Here is an 18,624-nt window from a genome sequence, read left to right on the forward strand (position 1 = left end):
TACCTCTTCTTTTCTTCGTCTGTATAGTCAAAATAACTTTGTGGAACACTACTCCAAGGAGTTATGCCAAAGTTATACGGTTCATAATAAATCAAAATCGCATACATTTATATTTGTTCATACGTTGTTTTTCATCTTATCAAGGCGCACAGACAATCCAGATCATGTTTCTATTTTAGTATCATCTCTGAATAGCTCAGTCCTCTATTCATCAACTGACCATCAGCGCTTCTTAATTCTGATCTTTTTATACATCATTTTCACTGGTATTCACGTTGATCTCGTTCTATTACATAGCATATTCCTCCTCTCTTGAAATTTTCTCGAAATCTTACTGATTTTCCCAAGTATTAACTCCTTTGCTTCCCCATAAATAAAGTCAGCCCATAAAACTCATTCATGATTATTATGTAAACACGGGTTGTCCCAACTGACCAATCACTGGGCCTCAGCCCAATTCTACACGTTGATCAACTGTGAAGCATTCAGTCTCAGCCAGCCACATTTTCAGACCCTCCCTGCAAGCTAGAATTGGTCCAACATTAAGTTTCCAAAGAGAATTAACAACATGAATATATTAATCATGCTACAAGAATCAAGTAGGGAGCCCACTTGTGTTCAAAGCGGACTTCTTATCCCATCATATCCTAGAAAGAGTTTCTGTATTTAGATATAAATTTAGATATAATCTTTCATCTTTTTAAAAGAATCCACCAATATACGCAACTTGTGACAAGTCCAAGCAAAATCAGACTCAAGATTTATAATTGGGCCTTGTAAACCTGGCTTGTTCAGGTTCACCATTAGCAGAGGACTTCATCTGAACCAGATTGAAATCGTGCTGGACATGACACCAAGACATAGATGATTTATGATGATGCACTTGGGTCTGTACTTGTGTCTTTGCAAGGCTACTTGTTGATAGTTAGCATCATAATCCACAATGTCGTTACTTGACTAGATGAGATTACTCATAGGGATCTTATACGTCACGTATACAAATCCGCATGTATTCAATACCTGATCATGATATTTTGAGCTTTATTGTCACATCTTCAAGTTTTATAAACGGGCATGAAGCGCCATATCTGGACGCTATAAAAATCCGATTTGAATGTGTGTTCCGTGTGATCCTCCTACTTTTTGATATAATCATGGTCTCATGAATTGTAATCATTAAGTAGGTGTCAAATCACGTACATACACAGGTACTCGAGTCCTTGGCATGGAGTACTACTATTTTCTGTTCATATAAACAACATACATACATACTTCATTGCCATGAAGATTGTTCAAGGTCTGATTGTTGTCTTTGAGTGACCTGACACAAGGAGTTGCCCATTGCTTCTCATCCGAGGGCTACGGCGAGGCTTGCATGTATCAGGGCAATTGCCCACATAGTAAAGACGTCTTCATTTTGTGATTCTGTGTGACAATTGAGAAAAAATCGTTTTATCAGACTAGATCGATGGTGTCCAAGTAGGAAGCTAATTGACATGATGAAGAGTTATCATCCAGGTTGTTTTTGAATCGATGATGAGCGGGAAATCGCGAGAGGAGGGACATTGTAGTTGGACTAAATTGAGACCGTCGCAGACACAACGTGACTAAAATGGAAAATCATTGAGACAGGCTTTTGACCTTAGCTTAACGGCCGCGCGAGGGGCTTAGTTAAGCTAACTTTTGACCGTAACCCTGAGATTCCAGAGACTCTTCCTTTCCCTCTCCTTCAGACACATTCGGCTCCGTCGATCAACCAACCTCTTGCCCCAGATAAACCCACCCGGAAGGTTATCTCAATATCTTACCAATCGAACATGGAAGATTCAATGCTACCATCGCCACCACCGAAGCCGGACTTCACCAGTCGTATCAAACTGAAACATCGATGTTAGTTGTAGCAAGACAGATCTATCTTGAATCATCAAACGAACACCTCACTGACTTTGGAATTCATCCCTTTAGATACAGAATTGAAATCTATTTTCTATGAGATAAAGAATCGTTCTAATGGCTACAAGGCTGAGCTTTCAGAAAAGGAGTCCAAAGAGAGCAAACTGAGATCTGAATGCGAGTTGAGTGACTTTCGTCCCTTCAAAACACCTTAATCTGTTCATCACCAGTTCCAAAGTACGATTGACTGAATCCGATTTCAACCCGCTTATATCCTATGAAACAGCTTGATTCTCGATCAAATTGAATTGATCCGCACTCGATTGCCCTTGCCTTCGAACGATGATGCATCACTTGACGAGGAACCAGAGCGAAAGAGAATCAAACGCTATCAAACCCACGATCCTTCATTACCATTTCTTTTCGATTCAGATGGTGAAGAAGACGCAGGAGAAGAGGACGCAGATGGATATAATGAGAGAGATGACGAGAGTGAAGGTGGGAGGACCGAAATGGATGCAAGCTCTATCACGTCGCTCGGAACTCAATCAATCGGCGCACAGCCTTCCCGACCACCGATAGATCAGGATATGAATGGCGAAGAAGATGCTGACGCTGAAGTAGATGAAGATGATGAAGATGATGAAGACGCAGAAGCAGACGAAGACGATAGTGATGACGCCGATGATGGACAACTTGAACCAATCCAATCTTACCAACCCTGAAATTGATTCGGCTTTGAATAGATCTTTAGAAGGCCATATGCCTCCGATACTACATTCCGCCCTACTTGACCGATCTGAAGCACTCAAATATCTCTTTGGTGGAAGCGATCCAGCCCAGTATTCTTCTGAAAAGACTTTAGGGAATGATCGCAAGTAGAGAACAAACACTCGGATTCGTCAACCCAATTTTCCGTGAAACAGTCAAGCTAACGATTTTTGCTCGCGAAGCTATTTGAACACATCAAACCACTCGCACAGGATGCGATGTCTATAATAATCATTGTTTTTGTTTTATCATCTCGTTTTACCTCCCTGATTATGAATTACCGCTTCCAATGGGCCTCGTTTGATTTGCCTTGATATTCAATGTAACAACAAGATGTACATGTCCGTTGGAAGAGAAGAGCCCCTTCATGCCCATCCAACTCTAATATGCAGACGCCTGATCGTGCAACACAGCTGACTCAAATTCCACACGTCAACGAACATTGATACCGTACTCCATCAAAGAGAAAACTTGCTGCATCATGGCATGTCATCTATACGCTCCTATTGACAGCCTGCCAAGGGGGAATAAGTCAATGTAGAGAAATCGAGTGAAGATTTGTCTGGCTTGAACCTTCAAAGTGCCTATTTTTGCAAATAAGTGATATGATGTTTTTTGATCTTCTTGTATTGTATGTACCGCTGAGCTTAACTTAAGCCGCTCTAGCAAGCTAACTTGACTGCAAGTCCTTCCTCACATCCTCTCGGGAACATCTCTGCGGTTGGTGGCTTGTTTTAAGCTAGTCCAGCAAGCGCGTTCGCCGCTCAAGGACGCGACGAACGCGTGTACCGCGTAATATCCCTATCGAGGATCAAGTCCACACCACACCACATTATAATATCTCGCCCGGTGCACCACCAAGGAGCTAGAATATCGTTAACTTTCAATTCTTCGGAACCATTTTTGACTTCTTTCAAGTAATCCTTCACTAGAGACCAATTCTCCTTCAACATGCCACGCGCTCGTAGAAACAAACTCGTCAATCTAATTGAAGACTGTCACACTATGCCCAAACAGAGGCGTCGACGACCAGCTGATAGTCCACCTTCGATGACACCTGAAAAAGCACGATCGATCTCAGAAGCTCTTGGTATTGGTATATACAATCAACCTCTACCCAATAAAGCTCAAGATCACAAATATATTTCTAAGAGACAAAGCAAGCAAGTTTCTATATATGCATGTACTTGTGCTCTGTAATAACTTTACTAACACCATTAATTGCTTCACCGCTCACTATCTTGTGGGTTTTTTAGCCGGTTCAACAGAATAAGTTAAAGACGACTTTAAGGACCAGGCGCACTTTGTCTAGATTTTTGCACGTCGTTAGCAGGTTTTCCACTGCTAGAGTGGTTTTTGAATCTGGGATCTGCAGAGGAATTCGGTTAGAGTGCGAGTGACATGCTACAGAGTGTCACTCGCTCACCTATCTAAAACCATGCCCAATGTTTGAGATGTCCAATGATTAATTTTACCTCGGCCTGAATGCTGAGCTTGTGTTCTATCGAATTCAAGCTGCAATGCTTTCCCTTTGAAAAGATTGAACAGAAACAAGTAAGATTCCGGAGCTCAAAAAATCACTACAAAATGGCTACCCCAACATGAGAAACAAGCAAACTAACCACATATAGTTGGATTTTAGGAACTATTTGACTGAGGAGAGCGGATAACACAATCGGGCAAACATATAAGCAATTCCAGCATGTGTGGCTTACGTGCATTGCCACACCCGAGACCTTTCACAGAAAAGAACTCCCAAAACCCATGGCTCTTTGCTGTGATTTGACCTCGCAAAGTTCATGCGGGCAACAAAATTCGGACAGAAGGGCAAATAAAATCACTTTCAAAAGGCCAAAAAACCGAATGTTTGACAACGATGATGTCGAATAGTGAGACAATCAGAAGGTCCAGAAATCTGCCTTTTTGATTCTTTACTATGCAGGGAGAGACATCCGGAGTAAGGGGTAGATGACCATCATACATTCATGATAGATGAATGGATGATGTCGTGCCTCACTGAAACTATGTGAGGCACGACAAGAAGAAAACGAGTATCTTGCTGTTCGAACTGTAAAGGACGTCTCAAAAGGACAATTGACCCAAATTTGAGACGAGAAAGTGAGAAAACGTGAAAAACAATGCAGAATAGTAATGAACAAGCCGGAAAATCTGCGCCTGGTCTCTTTTAAACCAAATCATTCGTATGCAAATGAAACTCTCTTTTACATATCTCTACAGCTTTTAATTTTGACTTTGTGTTCAATAGGAGAAGCTATCAACAAACCAAATGATACTTGGAGATGGTCAGATTGTGAAAGTCGACTTAAAGATGAAAGTTTTGAATCAACTCATGAACCATCTAATCCTGATTACAAATCTTGAATTACTACTTCAAACAAAAGTTTTACAGAACAAAGAGCTCGTCAGATCAATATCGACCTTCTGATCAATCATGTCTCCCTTATACCTATACTGAAGGTTTTGTTTCTAAGTGTATAAGTCAAGACAGAAAAAGTAGCAAAAAATAGACTTGAAAAAGGGTACAGAGACGCTGGAGGGTTCTTGAAAGCAGATGGAAAATGAATCATGTTTTCTTGTATTTGTACAAACACTATGAACCTTCACTAAAGAAAATGCCTCTATGACTAATTGTTGTGTTCAGGCGTGAAGACTTTGTCATCAAGTCTTTTTTTGTGGTTTTTTGACTTGTACTGCTTCCCACAATGATGAATATCACTTTACCTCACACGCCAAGTTGTCAAGTTGACTACATATGGAGCTATCAAGAATCAATATTAAGAGAATGGCGATTGTTCTGCTCCCTCCTGAGTCCTACCACATCCCACCTAAATGATAAATCATCAAAGGTATATAATTATCAGTACACCCCTCCCCGCTTTCCACAACCAATGTTAATACTTCAAGATCGTAATAATTTTTTATAAATTGATTAATTAACATAATACAAACAACCCTTTGTACAAAAGAAACAAATAGGTATCTATAAAGAAAAATGATAAATAAAAACCTAAACACATACATAAAATCTGCTACAAAGAAAACAGTCAAAAAGGATTGTCCACTTTTTTACCATTCAAAAAACAAAACTTAAAAGACAATCAATTCGATTCGTTGACACAAAATTATTACACATTCGGGTTTTTTTTTTGGAAAAATCCATGCCACTGATCAAACCTAGAACTCAAACATAAAAAAAAACAGATACAAAGATAGGATTGTGCCTTAAGAGATGATTTATGAAACAAAACTAGAAGTACTAGAGATTCTTTTCAAATCAGGTCTAGGTTTTAATTCTGGTTTATTTAATTTAGGTTTAGGAGGAATAGGAGGAGGTTGAGGTTGAGGTCGAGGAGGTAAAGAATTCGATCGAGAAAGGTTACTTTGAAGATCCAATGAAGGAACTCGACTTCTAATAACAGGTCGTTTACTTTTTATAATCGGTGGTCTTGATACTGGCCATGGTACTAATTTATCATCATTGGTTTCTGTATCATTTAATAAAGAAGACTCTTCTGGTTCAGTTGGATATAGACTAGATGTTGGTCTTGATATTGGAATTGGAATATTCGCGATTTGTGAAAATGTTAATGAGCCATCTCCTTCTTCTTTGACATTGTTCTCTATTGGTGGGGTTGGACGATTTAATGGACGTCTCGGTGGTGGTGGTGGTGGTTTTTTCGACAGGACTGGTGGTGGATCGGGACTTGCACGAGGTTGTGAGTTCAATTTCATAGGAGGTCTCGCAGGTATAGCTGGTGGAGGACCTTTGGCGCCGAAAGCCGAAAAAGCGGGTGAGGTGGGCGTAGGGCAAAGTGAAGCGGTGGCATGAACTTCGATAACTGAGCCAGTTTGAGGTATTGATGGTTCTGATGTAGTGGCTATAAGTCGTGGAGGAGATACCATATAATCCGGATCGAAAGGATTGTTAGTTTTCCCACTAACTCGGGACAGTTCTTCCGGTGTGGCTACATAGATCCCATTCGGATTTTCTGTCATCATCAATTTCAAAATAGCAAAATAAGTCGTCAAGATCACTGCAGATATGATTAGGACGTATTAAAAGAAAAATATATCCAACCTAGAGTTTTCCACCACTCTTCTGTTGTGTTTAAATCTGAAGAGGTTTGTGCTACGCGCAAAACCAAAGCTTAAGTCAAAGTACACCTACATGTTCAAAAATGATCTTCAAACTTACAATCACATATTATGGGTCCCAAAATCTGACTTCGAACGCGTTTCAGTGAAACGCTTTGTGTAACTTCTTTCCTAATAGCATCTTTTTTTACCCGATCTACGACTCTAACCTTTGCTCTGATGATAGCGTAGACTGGTCTATGATCTGAGACTTTAAGTTCAGCTCTTGAATAATTGGTTAAATCGAGCTGGGATCATCAAACAGGTTTGATAAGTACATTTGGACACATCAGTAAGAAAAAATCAACTCACATCATCCCCTAGATACAAAATCCGATCTGATTTCAAACAAGAACAACCGGTCAATGGAAAGCTATAAAAGTTTAGCCAAGGGTAGCTTACCTGTCCAAGCGGGTATTCTTAGCTTCTCACTTGTGTCATAGCCTACATTGAATCGTCTCAGTCAACCAAATCTGATCATAAAACATTCAGGAAGAAGAAAAACTCACGGTCTGTGCCGATGTCATATTTATAAGTGGGTGGAAATGTGATAGGACCTTCCAAATATTTCGGGAATACAGCTTGGGTTGACATGTTCGCCAGTAACTGAGTTTGTCATGAAAGATAAGTCATCCCCAAAATCACCTAATGGAGCAAATGCGACCGGATGTGATCGAGACTTACCTGATCAGCAGCTAGTAATGTTGTAAGATCCTTTTCCACGACCGCTTGGCGTACAAACTCGTTACTCAGACCTCCGCCAATCCGGTAGTTGAAATCACCAGCCCAAATAACATTCCTTTTTTTCATAGATAAAAATCAGTACTTATCTCGTGTTCAACTAAGTCCATTATAAATTTAAATCCTAACTCAACTCATGACTGGAAATGGTCTTGCCCTTTAAGAATTCAAGTTCATTATAAATCGTAAGATAATCATGATTTCTTTCTTCAACATTGTTATATCCGGCAGCAAAATGAGCCGTAACAAAACAAAAACTAGAATCATGATACTGTAATCGAATCGAAACAGCTCCCTTGTTTCCTGCCATTCCTTTCAAACCAGTCTGTTTCATCTATCAGTAATTTAATCATCAATTATGGTTTAATAGAAATCTGAAAAGATACCTTTTTAGTTGTTGCTTCTACCGATCTGACTTCATTTACCATATCGGACTTGACCAAGATGATTAAAGCGGTACCAACTAATTGATCTGAACGTAAGATCACGTATGAACTCTTCTTATCTGGACGTCGCTCGAGAGATGTCATGATGGTTTGCTCCCATCTACGTCTAAACCACAGCAAGGTCAGAATTAATGCTAAATTATGATAGACGAGATCATCAAACGGTGAAAAAGAAAAATGTGAAATCAAAACCAAACTTTTTTTCTGGATCGGTGATCATGATTTGTTGAGGAGACAATTTGACAATTTCTTGGAAGGCGATGACCATGATATCCGGCTCGTTGGCTGCAATGAGAGTAAGCAATATGGTCAATGTCTTCGGGACCTACTTCGAAGCAATGTGAATAGAAACAAACATCCGACTGGCCACAGCCATTTCATAAGATCTTCACTAGTCAACGCAGATGGTATTCGCCCATTCAGATTATAAGTCCCGGCCCATATCGTGATCGGTAGAGCTGAAGAGTATTCCGATTGCCGAGTATGTAAGAGTGACTTGACTGTATCATTGATAGGATCAAAAACTTTTACAGGTTTTTGCTGATTCAGATTGCCCTGCGTAGATCACATGAAGGTTTTTATGGTCAATTTCAATTTTACAACCAGTTTGATGATACGCTCACAAGTAACAAATCGATGTTGGCTTGTTTCGACTTATCAACAAAGTTCGAGTTGTACATCCGGCCTACTGACTTTGATGCATTCGACAACATGCCTGACTCGAGAAAAAAATCAAAGGTTGAATGACAGGCTGGTTAAGGATACTACAATGATAAACTGACCACTAAATGTTTGTTTCCCACCCCGAGTGAAGCTAGTATTCAGAGCTCCAGTTCCAGCATATATTTTGGATAACGCATCTCCATTCTGTGTGGTCAAGGTGTCAGTGCCAAGTCGAATCTGAGAGATTGACACGCATGGCTCACGTCTGCCCACAATGTTCGATGGCAGCTCCACTACCAGCGAAACGAGATTCAGTTATCCTGGGTATTGTGGTTGGTAAGGCAAATGACATACAAAGTAATCGGATCGGAGCAGATGTGGATAAATGGTCGAAAGGAATTTCTCTACTGCTGTCCTCGATAACATATCCTGAACAACTACAAAGGTTGATTCCCAAAGGCAAAAAAACGGATGAACAAGAAAACCAAAATCCGAAAGATCTAAAGTTTTCACCCACCATTGGTCCGATCTAAACTAATATCTTTGACCAATCAACGAGCAAAAGTTTGCAAGATAGTTCTATATCAATATCAATCGATATCATTCTCGAATGCCATGTACGCACCAATCCAAACAATTAGTCCTAAAAACTCCCGTCTGGCTTTCGCAGATGGTAGGTTGTTTACCATCTGGTTGTAAAGCTGCTAAGCAGTATCCGAACTGATCGACTTGCCCACCAACATGTTGCTCATTAAAAAGTTGATGTCTTACACCTTCTAATCCGTTCAACTTGGAACGTTGATGCAAATCAAAATGTGTCATTCCAACAGTCTCTCTTGTGTACGCCTGATGTCTATCACTATAAGCTTGACTGAGTTGAATTTCACCCTCTCTTGAACAGCTTAATAAGTTGACAACTTGAACAATCGAATACTGGGTTAAGAGATCTTCAAAATGACGTTCAAAGGCTGGTTGAGTAGCCACACCTGTTCGTGTCAGTTGAATTCGATGACCTTGCCCACTTAAACCACCAATCACATTTGTCATTCCAGTACCGCTCTGTTCAAAAAACAATGGTACTGATCCTCGAATCTGGACATAAGAAAAGAGAGCAGCGCCTGTGAGGATCAGAGTCTCGGTCTCAACAAAATTCGCCACGTTTCCATTATCATCGATTCCACGCGTATTGAACCTAGTTCCAGCCCTTCGAGAGCCAAGTCGGGAGATAACTGAGATCCATAGATTGATCGGTTTAGGTTGTGGATCTTCGTGATCTGGTAAGGGGGGTAATTTGAGCTCATATGTATTTACATAGCCTTGAATGGCAGAGACAAGAAATCCTTGACGATCAAATTCATCCCTCAATTCATTTGATAGACCATCTTTAAATCCACTTAGTCCAGCCATCATGAATGAGTTCCAAAGGAAACGTGGATCATAAGCTTGTGTAGGATTTGAAAGTCTTGCTTGAAGTCGAGATGAGAGATCATATCCAGTCGAATAATAGAATTGACCATTCGACATTATCTTCTTTAGTCCACTCACTGATGGATGATCATAGAGACCTTCATCTGAGTCATTATTGTTAAGAGTAGAGGCTTGGTAATGATCGAATGCAGCAGAAGTGAGACAGAAGAAATCGACCGCTAGGATTCGATGAATAGGTTCTCGAGTAGGGTCCAAAGAGCTAAAGCTTGTTGTATGCGTGACGATTGATACAAAGATATCTACGCATACCCTCGCATACCAATGAACTGAAGTCAGTTCACACCTCATTCCAGGAAAGTCTAGAGAAAGGTGAAATCGAAGCTCACCGCGATCGAGTTGAAGTAGACCTAAACAACCACAACATCGCGCAAGCTTGATAGAGCTTGGGTTTCCGAGTTCCTTGATATCAATAAACTCAACCACTACCTCTGGACGATGAAGAGGTGAGGTGACTGTGGTAGCATGATTGGGAGATGGTCTAAAGATGAGGGCGTGTGTTGGCGAAGTGATTAAAAGAGTTCGAGGTTTAGAGATCAAACGAAGGGTGAGTTCGACCTGCTTCATGGTGTGATGATAGTTTGATGATAAGAGTCGAGGATATCGAATAGAAAGAGTGGTTCTGATCGATAAGTTGATACTCGTCTGATTACCCGACCGAGCTAAAACTTCAACTTTCAACTTTCAACTTGTCCAAGGTTCCTTTTATTACTCAGCCGCTGAATTCAAATGACACTTCATCCCCCAATATATCTCTGGTCATAAACACGACCATCACCAGTCATCACCCTCACGCCAAGTCCGACGGGAATATTTCTTGACTTATCACTGTGTCAGAGCTTTCTTGGCGCTAGTAAAACAATATGTATCCAAACAAATTCCTTCAATCTGGCTTATCCATCAAGACATATTTCTAATGAGGTGCGTGTACTTTTGTTGTTTACTATAACCATGCCAAAATCGAGATGCCAACACGATAAATAGTACTTCTTTTTCCAAAGCCTGTCACACATCTCATGAGATTTTGCACTGAATAATTCTGGGCTGCTTTTGAGAAAAACCAAGCCCACGAGGACCAAGCCTCCGGCAACTTACTAGGCTACAGCCTCAGGGCGGCCGGGGAAAAAAGATGCAAAAATGGCCATTTCGATTATCCCACGAAAAAGATTCAGTTTGCTTGGAAATATTGTAGGAGTAATTTTTCACCGTTTAATCGACATGATCAGGTGGAGGTCAGGAAATATAGAAAGATAAGGACAGTACACTGAGGTATCATAAATAGAAAAAAAAATCTTGTAAGCCGTTGTGTTTGTTAAATGAGTGATACTAGAATTACATAACATGGCTCGTCAAAAACAAAAAGATAGGTAAGCATAAGACACAGATCCGATCTTCTATCAATCAAAAAAGTGCTACATTGCTCGAAGGTCGCGTCTATGTACTTGGATCAACTTGACCATCCCCAAGTCCTTCAACAGGTAATAAAACTTCATCTTTGCCCACGGTCACAGACCATTGACCAAACCTCTCAGAAGGATGAGAAGCAGTAGACCAATGGTGTGAAGCACCAGGCCATTTAGGTAAACAAAACCCATCTTTATCATGAGTTTCTTCATCTCTTCCATCTACAGTATGAAAAGATGAATGATCATCTCCATCTTCTTCTTCATAAACTTCGAGTGAATAACGTGTTGGGATTTCCGATTCAAGTCGATTAACTGAAGGTTCACTTTTGGGCACTTCATCACGTGTAGAAATAATTCTTTGCTGAGTGTTCATGATCAAAGGCGATGATTTGATTTCTTCATCGTCCAGCTGTAAAATTGAATATAGGATTGACAGGAAAACAAATCTTTAGAAGTAGACTCGCTGCATTTTATCACTAAGTGAAAAGAAACTTGGGTCTTACAAGAGAAGTTTCATTGGAGCAAAAACCGGCATTGAGTGGATGAGAACGAGAAAGACGGTTCTTGGCACCAACGGTGGATGATTTCATCATATGAACCGTTTCGGACCTTCTTCTGTTTGTAGTACTCATGTCTTCAGTCGAACGTCTTACGGTGTTCAATTCAAAGATACTTTTTGACGATTTGATGTTCGATTTCTTTGAGTCTCGTAACCAGCTCACAAGAGAATTCAAGGTGCCAAATGATTTTCCTGATTTAACACCGGTGCTTGGGTTACGTCTGTCAAAGTTAGGTGGTTGTCCATCGGAACGCCAAGTACTATTGATTTGACATGAACTTGCGCGAGTTTTTAATTCTCTTGCAGAAACCTTTTGAAGCGAATGGATTTTTTTGTAAGAGTTCAAAATGAGTTGAAACAGTTGAATGATATCTAATTTTTTGAGGGACTTACTGCTTGTTTGAGCCCTTGCCTTGGAAGGCAACCGTATTCAGCACCAGGAGAGAGTGGCATCAAGTTATCTTTTTCTTGTGCAATCGAAATGAAGGATGATTTGGTCTTGAGAACAGAAGGCATCTGTGAAGTAAATCCCAAAGGATGCACTGAAAGGTAAACTAATTGAACAGAATGATATAGCGGTAGGGTGAAATGAACAATAATCAGGATACGTATGATCCTGACTATAGGAAAGCACTAATTGGTAAATCAGGTATTCAAGGGTAGTAAGTTAAAAGGCAAATGGTAGCGAGTGACTAAAAGAATGATATGAAGAGAGCGAAGCGATTGGTCACAACCAGGATTGCATTAAGAAGAAGTGAGTATATAATGCTTTAGGAAATGTATAATCCAACTTTTATTGGTGAAAGGCCAGGTCTTCCAACATTTAAAGGTGATGGGACCTTAAGTAGCCTTTTCATTAATAAATTCTTGCTTGATCGTGATGAGACAATACGGCCTATTGGGTGTCGAGCTATGTTAATTAGACTTCGCCTGGAGTTGTTATCTCATTTGGGATGTTTAAATTCTACAGTGTCGGCATCAATGATCATGATCGAGCGGAGCGCTCCCTCCGCAGAGTGGCGTGGAGTATTTACAGCTGGTTGGTATCTCGGAGATCGTTTGTCAAGCTCCAGAATCGTGCTCAGGCAGCAGCGATATAGATGGTCACTTGCAAACAGATCCCAGTAAGTGTCAGGTCACTTGCAAGGAAATCCCCATAAGTGTCACGTCACTTGCAAGCAGATCCCCAAAGGTGTCACCGGCCTCAGTCCAAGCTCACTGGTCTTGATGAACAAATGTGCCGCTTCATTCACCCCTCCTACCGACCTAATCCGGTCACTTATTGACTTGAATAAAGAGTCTCAAGAGGACAAATTGTGATGGAATAGGGGGTATCAAGTAGGCTTTTTCTGCTGCTCGTTGTGAAGTTTCCCACTGCTCGAATCTGTCATTAAGCTTGGTGGGAAAATTGTGAATCGAGCAACTGGCTCAGGCCCTCCTGCTAGCAAGCGAGCAGAAGCCTGTGCTACATCAGCAGTTCTCACAACACCCTTACGTCTTAAGTATCATGCTAGGTGTCGTACTTTTTATTTCTTTAAAAGCCTTTAAAAACCCTGTTTGCATTAATACATTATCGGCAGGTCGAGGTCAACAACACTTCTCACAATCAATTCACTTTCACTCACGTACATTAGGACACTCGTATCGTCCAACCTTCCTTTCTTCAGTCTCAGAGATACCATTGACTCACACACCAGCCCACACAAGAGCACCACACCAACACCAGCATCACTGATTCATCACATCCCTCTTTCCAAATTTCAGTTTAACCGACGGCCCGTACGACGATGCCTAAAACCTCCCCACGACAGCAAATGATTCGTGACCTAGCTTTGATGGGAATATTCTCTAGTGAAAACGAAGACGACACTTTCCTGCTCCCTACTGTTTTGTACACCATACACTGTTTTATGAAACAGTGTTCTGGTAAACAGCCGTTACTTATGTCCAGCTCTGTCCCCTTTCGTTCTCACGTGGACTGTGAGAAACTCGATTCGAGCAGACTCCACGGGTCCTCGCGCACCGATATCAAGCAGTGTGCGTGTCGGTGCGTGCGGTCAGACAGCTGCTTGATCCCACGCTAGGTTTTGCTCGCGAAAGCTCTGAAAACGCTCTACTTGATACCCCCTAATGCGTTGTGCGTTATGTTCGAGACGCGATATGTGAGAACTTAGAAGGAAGGTATGGCCGCGCCTGAATTTAAACAACACATAGATATGTGTCTTTTTATTCATAAAAGGATGGATTTCGAAGGAATTACTTCATTTATATTTTGGATATATTTGATTGCTATTCTCATCAGCAATTGTTCAAGCAAGTAAGAACTATGCAAGGTGAAGGAAGTAGATTACATAATCATGCTAGAGAAATGTCGTAGATTTGACTCAATCTGTGTAAGAATTACAACGCAACCTGCTCATCAAAAAAGAGCATCTTAATTTTTATCATTGAGCCAAGGTAACAGAGTGCATCGGACTTTCCTTCATGGTATGAATAGAAATCAAAGATGATGAAGACAGCGGACATTGTTGAAAATAGCTCATCAATTTACTTTGCAACAGGTCAATGGATTGAGTCCAGTATGATGAGGAAATGAAATATGGCAGGTCATCCAGAATCCAGATTCACGCAAGACTCAGGAGAAGATTCTTTGGAGGAGAAGTGCCTCTTCCGTGTCCCGCTGTCCCGAGAGCGCCGCGGGTTTTTTGTCACGTGATTCCCAAACAAATCTGTGATCGCTATGATTCATCATTTGGGAACCCTTCTCAGAAAGCTCCATCGATGGTTCAAACATGTCTGACATTTTGATGATTCATACAACCGACGGGTACGACAATCATCATGAAATTCATCAAGATTTCCACAATCAGATCGCGTCTTTGTACACGGTTCAAGAAGCAAAGACCATAAACGAATCTCTTGCTGCTCTTGATTCGACTGCCAAGCCTAAGGTGGTCCTTCTTGTGGATGGCGAACTCTGCGATAAGGAGTATGCAAGTGTGATCAAGAAAGTCTCGTCTTACGCCAAGCAAGGTGGAACTGTGATCATGTGCCTGAACTTCGCGAGCGCTTTGAAACCTTCGGCGACAAAATCGATTTTTCAAAGGGATCTTGGTCTTACATGGAAGCTCGGCGCGATTATGCGACAAAATTTTAGTCTAAACGAAATGTTCAACGATGTTTTCAACACCCCTTTACAATCTGATTATACGGTGAAAGCCCAGCACATCAGCAGAGCCTCCGAGCACTCTCAAATATACATGGTCAACGACCAGGTGAAGCTCGAATCACCAGTGATATTTGAGCGCTACACCGAGAAGGGATTTATCGGTTACATTGGAGATGTGAACAACGAACCTGGGAGTCAAGCTGTTCTTTTAGCCATGCTAGGTGAGTTTTGCGCGTTCTGTTTCACTATGAAGTCCTGATATACTGATCTCTCCTCGAGTCTCTGTGATTCATAGACAAGGCAATTCTCAAGGTCACTCAACTTCCGCGCCTGGAACCCACTGAAGTCAGTGATGGTCATACCAGCGCTGGGCTCGGATCACAGGATCCTCAGCCTGAAGAGTCAACTACCTCACAAAGTGACACCATTCAACCTACCGCGCCGGATACTCAATCCACGGAGCCAAACGCGTCCAAAGCCAAGAAGAAGAAAAAGAAGAAGAAATCCAAAGCTAAAAGCGATCAACCCAATGCCGAGTCTAGCCAGCAAAGCGATCCACAGAGTCACGTACCTCCATTCGCTGCTTCGGCAGGCTTGCCTTTCAACCTTGGCAATGATCCACTATCCTGCACTCATTTGGACCTCAGTACTATGACTTTCTCGCCAACAGCTACGCTCAACGCCAACACTTCGCGCCCCGCACCTTCAAACTCATCGTCTGCGTCTCTTCAAGCCATCTTCAGCGGCCGCTTGAATCTCCTCGAAGGACACCCTCAAGGTGAAATTTATAAAAGGATAATTGATCTATACAGATTGCGTTGCGATGATGAGTGTGTATGGGATGGGGTCCGGGTTGGTCTTTATGCTACAGACAAGGGACCAGGATTGCCTATCGCACACTTTCAGAGCTATCTAACAAAGGCTCAGCGATGTCCCAACTACTTGCCTTCTTGGTGGAACGAGAAGGCTAAAGAAGAATGTATTCGAATCGCCTGCGATCCTCAAGGAAAGACTTATATTGGTACCCGCATGGCAAAAGCCGATATTCAAAAAGCTTATAACGATAGTTCAATGCCTATGTTGATGCGAATGATTGGGGAGAAGATCTTTGGTTCACGGATAGGGGGTTAATAAATCACTATAATGCATTGATGGATTGTAAGTCTTCTTACATCTGTAAACGGTTGAGGAACATTATTTTAACGTGCGTGTATTAATATGTCCCAATCCACGGAATGATTCTTAAAGAATTCATTTGATTGAGATTCTTGGAGTGTCTGTAATACACTCTGCTCTGACCATCAGTATTTTCATGTATTCTGAAGGTTGAACCTCATACCAAAAGCCGGGAGTAGTGATATGCATGTTGACAAGAGTGGTGTTCAAATTTTGGTGTATCTTTATCACTGTGTTTCTTCTGTCTTCAGCTTTCAAAGGCTGAAGAACTACTGTTGTCTTCAACATGAGCGTATCTTTGTTGAATTTTTACCGTGCTCTCAGCTTGCCGTTGAGTTCTGATTTGGTAGTATGTAACTGATAATCTTTTTGTTTTTTGTTGGCAAATTTATCTTGTAACTTGATCTTAGTTGTCCAGCCTTTCAGTACAGTTGGTTCTTCTTTGTAGGAATATATTAAGCCAGTAGTTTTGCTGTTGAGATAATTCAAGCATATTCCCAAGCAGCTGTCCAAACAAATTGCGCAAATTTGAAGTGTCAGGGCATTCTAAATTCTGACTTTGCTAGTTCAAGATCTTGATGGAGGCTGAAGCGATTTTTTTTTTCAAAAACCCAGCATAAAACATTGGAATTGGTGTTAGGTTAAGAGGGCATCTTCTTTTGATCACAAGTCTTGTGCCTGCCTTGTTTTTCTCTATCAAATGCCACCGGGTTGTCAACAATTTGTACCCACTGAACAAAGCCAGATCACCGGTCCGCAGAACAAAATGGGACCACTTGCAAACAGTCAAAACCTGATTGTGGTGTAGGATGAACAAAGAATCATAACAGGCATATGTTTGAAGTACCATGTTTGAAACTGTGCGTTCAATAGCTTACCCTCTTATAGTCAGATACTTTTTCCTCACAAGTCATCAAACAAGAAATGATGATGTTAACATTAAGAGGTAGATGATATATGACTGGGTAATGTTCTTTCAATCATCTCATGATGTATATGGATTCTTTGCAAAAATGACATGATCTAATGATCTGTTTTGGTATGATGTGGACAATTACATGTAGAATTCCAACTCTACTCAGGCTGTATAAAAAATACAGTCGAACAATTGCATACCCGCGCAGCTGCATAACCCGTGATAATGCATAGAAAAATTCCTCAATCTTGATGCTTTTTACTGCCAAATTTGACAACGGGATTGCATAACCCGTCAAAATGCATAGGAAAAGTCTTCCACCCAAATTATGTGATTGCGCGGGTTTGACTGTAGTAAGCAAAATGATGGATGAGTCTGTGATGTACATATTTATTTTGAATTCAAAAGCCAGATGTGTGTGGAGTGATGGGTCTTGCTGCGTATCAGAAAGTGGCTTGCACTTCAAGACGGCTTACCCTTGGACTTCCTACCAATGCAACCAACCACTACATTGGTATTGGGGAGATGACATCTATATTACCTCTCAAGCTATTCATGAAGCATATAAATGGGATATATGGTCCATATTATCTCCAACCACCTGAGGAGCTCAATTGCATCACACAGGAATACAAGCTACATGGTCTGCCTGGTTTAGGGGTACTCTCAATGGGATGCACTGGGCTTGGAAGAATTGCCCACTTGGCTGGAGTGGAGAGTACAAAGGAAAAGAACATACTCCCATCTTTGTTCTCAAAGAAGGCACATTTTCTTTGGGATGCCAGGTTCCCTGAACAATATCAGCTTATTGAATTGATTGTTTGTCTTTGATAATTTTCTCAAAAGTTGGTTCTCAGGGTGAGCCTCAACTCAAAAAATACGGGTAGGGGCCTACCCCGTCCCCCGCTCATGTAATCAGACATGATCAACATGAGCTGAGAGCTGAGCAGGTGAGCCAAGCTTCCTCAGGTTTTATTGCTTAGCCAAGAAGCCTGAGGGAGGACTACCTGATCCGCTCAGGTCATCTCAGGCCCTGCCTGAACGCTCAGTCTGTACAGACAGTTGTAAGTACATACACAGGAAGCCTCATTCTCCCTCCTTTGTCGAGGAACTTTTATTCATGTAACCACTTGAAAGTGGAGATTAGCAAAGCCCCAACTTAACTAAGTCCCAGTCTGGACCTAACCAGTTGATGGAACTTGGGTCCAGACTGGGACTTAGTTAAGTTTGACTGGGACTTAGTT

General features: G+C 41.3%; 6 protein-coding genes across 6 annotated transcripts; 3 read left to right on the plus strand and 3 right to left on the minus strand.

Moving 5' to 3' along the window:
- Positions 1 to 1,727: 1,727 nt before the first annotated feature.
- MELLADRAFT_72816 (uncharacterized protein) lies at positions 1,728 to 2,642 on the plus strand (the record flags this gene model as incomplete). The annotated part of the gene is made up of 3 exons (XM_007414376.1): positions 1,728 to 1,890; positions 1,966 to 2,074; positions 2,180 to 2,642. 3 exons carry the CDS (start codon positions 1,818 to 1,820, stop codon positions 2,616 to 2,618), a joined length of 621 nt encoding a protein of 206 aa, XP_007414438.1.
- A 4,215-nt stretch (positions 2,643 to 6,857) lies between these two features.
- On the minus strand, positions 6,858 to 8,528 carry MELLADRAFT_38694 (uncharacterized protein; the record flags this gene model as incomplete). The annotated part of the gene is made up of 9 exons (XM_007414493.1): positions 6,858 to 7,067; positions 7,132 to 7,157; positions 7,222 to 7,263; positions 7,329 to 7,425; positions 7,504 to 7,618; positions 7,695 to 7,885; positions 7,947 to 8,112; positions 8,204 to 8,291; positions 8,363 to 8,528. Coding segments are annotated over 9 exons (1,101 nt in total), but the record flags the coding sequence as incomplete, so codon positions are not given.
- Positions 8,529 to 8,827: 299 nt separating this feature from the next.
- MELLADRAFT_66446 (uncharacterized protein) lies at positions 8,828 to 9,716 on the minus strand (the record flags this gene model as incomplete). The annotated part of the gene is made up of 3 exons (XM_007414492.1): positions 8,828 to 8,873; positions 8,933 to 9,106; positions 9,295 to 9,716. 3 exons carry the CDS (start codon positions 9,714 to 9,716, stop codon positions 8,828 to 8,830), a joined length of 642 nt encoding a protein of 213 aa, XP_007414554.1.
- Positions 9,717 to 11,279: 1,563 nt separating this feature from the next.
- On the minus strand, positions 11,280 to 12,917 carry MELLADRAFT_72817 (uncharacterized protein; the record flags this gene model as incomplete). Its single annotated transcript, XM_007414491.1, has 3 exons — positions 11,280 to 11,969; positions 12,064 to 12,429; positions 12,513 to 12,917. 3 exons carry the CDS (start codon positions 12,633 to 12,635, stop codon positions 11,589 to 11,591), a joined length of 870 nt encoding a protein of 289 aa, XP_007414553.1.
- MELLADRAFT_110275 (uncharacterized protein) lies at positions 12,897 to 13,667 on the plus strand (the record flags this gene model as incomplete). Its single annotated transcript, XM_007414377.1, has 2 exons — positions 12,897 to 13,243; positions 13,487 to 13,667. 2 exons carry the CDS (start codon positions 12,897 to 12,899, stop codon positions 13,665 to 13,667), a joined length of 528 nt encoding a protein of 175 aa, XP_007414439.1.
- Positions 13,668 to 14,926: 1,259 nt separating this feature from the next.
- On the plus strand, positions 14,927 to 16,806 carry MELLADRAFT_91496 (uncharacterized protein; the record flags this gene model as incomplete). The annotated part of the gene is made up of 3 exons (XM_007414378.1): positions 14,927 to 15,509; positions 15,584 to 16,414; positions 16,634 to 16,806. The coding sequence occupies 3 exons, from the start codon at positions 14,927 to 14,929 to the stop codon at positions 16,804 to 16,806; spliced, it is 1,587 nt and encodes a 528-aa protein (XP_007414440.1).
- Between the last annotated feature and the right edge of the window lie 1,818 nt (positions 16,807 to 18,624).

The sequence above is a fragment of the Melampsora larici-populina genome, assembly GCF_000204055.1.
Source record: "Melampsora larici-populina 98AG31 unplaced genomic scaffold MELLAscaffold_43, whole genome shotgun sequence".
Lineage (NCBI taxonomy): Eukaryota > Fungi > Basidiomycota > Pucciniomycetes > Pucciniales > Melampsoraceae > Melampsora > Melampsora laricis-populina.